General features: G+C 34.0%; 1 protein-coding gene across 1 annotated transcript; it reads left to right on the top strand.

The window, feature by feature from the left end:
- Window positions 1-705: 705 nt before the first annotated feature.
- On the top strand, window positions 706-1809 carry M438DRAFT_378867 (uncharacterized protein; the record flags this gene model as incomplete). The annotated part of the gene is made up of 7 exons (XM_029908856.1): window positions 706-750; window positions 790-870; window positions 943-1057; window positions 1136-1170; window positions 1249-1422; window positions 1483-1548; window positions 1621-1809. 7 exons carry the CDS (start codon window positions 706-708, stop codon window positions 1807-1809), a joined length of 705 nt encoding a protein of 234 aa, XP_029754680.1.
- Window positions 1810-2848: the final 1039 nt, after the last annotated feature.

The raw sequence follows: 2848 nt of genomic DNA, 5'->3' as shown, positions 1-2848 counted from the left end.
TTTTTGATTTCATTTCTAGGCTTTAAGGTACCTTTTTGTAGTAAGTTAATCCTTAAGAAGGCCGTTTAAATATGTCTACTAACTTAGGGGTACTAGAAGGTCGCGCATAATCTTGTCTTTCTAGAAAAGATACTTAGTTAACGCTATAGCACATTCTAGTATCTTAGCATAACGATATAGTTAAGCAATCTACCTAGCTATAATAAGATGTCTTTAGAATTAATGAGAAATTGAGCTTAGGCTACTTATAATTAAGGTATAGATTAAATTGCCTATAAAAACTTCTATTACCCCTACGACTATAGACCCTTAAGGCTAATACGGCTTAGTAACGTAAACCTACTTATCCATCATTAAATTTAGCGCCCTATTCCGCAAAGCTTGGTATATAAATTATAAGCGCAGAACATAATTAGACCCAATCTAAGACTAAATGATTAGATAGCTAGCTAGCGCGCTAATTTATATCCTAAGCGATTATTGTCGCGCGCGATAGAAAGAATTTCCCTATACAGAACTTTTTTTACTACATAGAATAGAGAGATAAGTATTTCCCCTAGTAGCTTCCTACATTTTCTATACTATAGCCTAGCGCTTCTCCTCGCCTAATTAACGAGTCTTTATGCTATTCACTTTTGTCTTAGGCCCTACATTAAATTCTAGCGCCATAATCTTATATACTACTAAAACCTTGAAATTATTATTATGTCGTACGTCGTTATTATTGGCGGCTCGTACGTAGGAACAAAAGTCGCTTACTAAGTACTTAAGTAAGTACCTAATTCAAAGGTTACTCTAATCGACCCTTCTAACGTCTTCTACTATAATATTACCTCGCTACGAATTATCGCTAAGCTAAAGGAGGCTAGAGTCGACTAATACTTAATTCCTGTTATAGATAAATTTAAGCAGTATCCTACTACTAGATTTACTTTTGTCTAGGATTATACTAAATCTATTAACACTTCTACTAAAGTAGTGCGCGTTAAGAGTAGAAAGGAGATTCTATACGATTATTTAGTCGTCGCGTTAGGTTTAACGACACTAGGAACTATTAGTTAGGAGGCTATTCCTTTTAAAACTACTAGAGTAGATATTAGCTAAAAAGTCGAGGTAGCATAGAAGAGAGTCGTAGCTACTAATAGTATTATTATTATTAGCGTAGGACTAGTAGGTGTTGAAAGCGCTAGTAAGATTACTTAAGCATATCCTAAAACTAAAGTTACCCTAATCTCTTCGTACGCCTAGGTTCTCCTTAACCTTAAAGCCTTAGCTACTAGATCCGCTTATATAAGTCTTAAGAACTTAGATATTAAGATTGTCTACTCTACTCGAGTTAATAAGATAACGTATAAGAACGGAAAATCTATTACTTACCTTAATGATAGTAGGACTCTAGAAGTGGCTCTAGTTATCTCGATAGTAGGTAACATTATAAACACTTCCTTTATGCCCTATAACACCCTAGATAACGACGGCTAGATTAGAGTCGACGAGAACATACGTATCTTATCTATCGCCGACAATTCTGTCTACGCCCTTAGCGACGTAATATACTATAAATAACGTTACTACCTTAAAATCAAAGATTAAATCCCTATTGTAGCTAATAATATTAAGAATATAATTACTAAGGTAGGATCGCTTATAACCTATGATGCTAGTAATAAGTTAATGATTTTTGTGCCTATTAGAAGCAAAACCGGCACTAGGCAGATTAGTAAGTTTATGCCATTTAGCTTTATAGTTGCAATAGTTAAGGGCAAGGATTATTTTATAAGTAAGGCTACTACTATAATTACTACATAGTTTATCTTAGACCTACTTGCGCATATACGCGTAGCGATACTATCCTAGTTCTTTATATAGCGTAGTAATATCTAGTCTCCTAATAGGTAATAGTCTATTCTAATAGACAAAAACTATTGTTACTAATGGTACGTATACTAACTTAATTTTAAGACTTTAAAAATATGAGATATATCCTAATTACCTAGGGATACCATTATTCTTACTTTAAGACGGCATTGCACTATAGTCGTATCCTACCTACTATTAAACGAAAACTACGCTCTAATAGGGTTAGTAAACTCTATATCTCTTACATTGTCATAGCTTATCCCTACTACAATTTTATCTATAAGAAGATGTAGTAAGCACTAACGATAGAGTTCCTAAACGGATTCCCTATAACGGCGATTTACTATAACTAAGGTACTTAGGATAATAATGGTAATGCCGTCTAAGGTAAATAGTGCATTAGTTATGCACCTAAATCTAGAGTATAGAGTTATAGGTAGAATCCTACTTATTTAATCGTTCTAGTTAGTAGCTAGCATTAAACTTTGTAGCGTTCTAATGCTTTTCATAACAATGTATATATACCTCGTAGCTACGACAATCTAATTACTAGACCCTCGATCCTAGCGCTAGCACGATGCGGGTTTATAAGGTTAAGCTTAAAGTCCGTTATAGACTATAACGCAAGAAGCTTTAGTATAAGTTAATAAAGTAGAGGGGGGCATCTTTTAGTACCTAACCTACCTTAACCTACATCTTAGGATTCTATTTAATCTCTTTACCTCTATAAACGTATGCATTTTCTTAATCCTATATCTTGCATAGATATTATAAATCTATTATTCTTTCCCTAAATGCATTCTTCTATTTCTATATTTTTACGCACTAACGCTACTATATATTAGGCCGCGTCTATTAAGGTAGCTAGAAAAGAAGACGATCCTATACTAATGGCGTCAAAAGATAATCTAGCTAGTTAGGCGAAGATAACTAGGCCTAATAAGATAAGGGAGGAGAGGCTTACTATTAGGGCTAAGGGCAAGATTAG

This window comes from Aureobasidium pullulans (genome assembly GCF_000721785.1).
Source record: "Aureobasidium pullulans EXF-150 unplaced genomic scaffold scaffold_49, whole genome shotgun sequence".
Taxonomy (NCBI): Eukaryota; Fungi; Ascomycota; class Dothideomycetes; order Dothideales; family Saccotheciaceae; genus Aureobasidium; species Aureobasidium pullulans.
The sequence above is the reverse complement of the archived record's forward strand: the minus strand, read 5'-3'. Positions and strand labels throughout refer to the sequence as shown.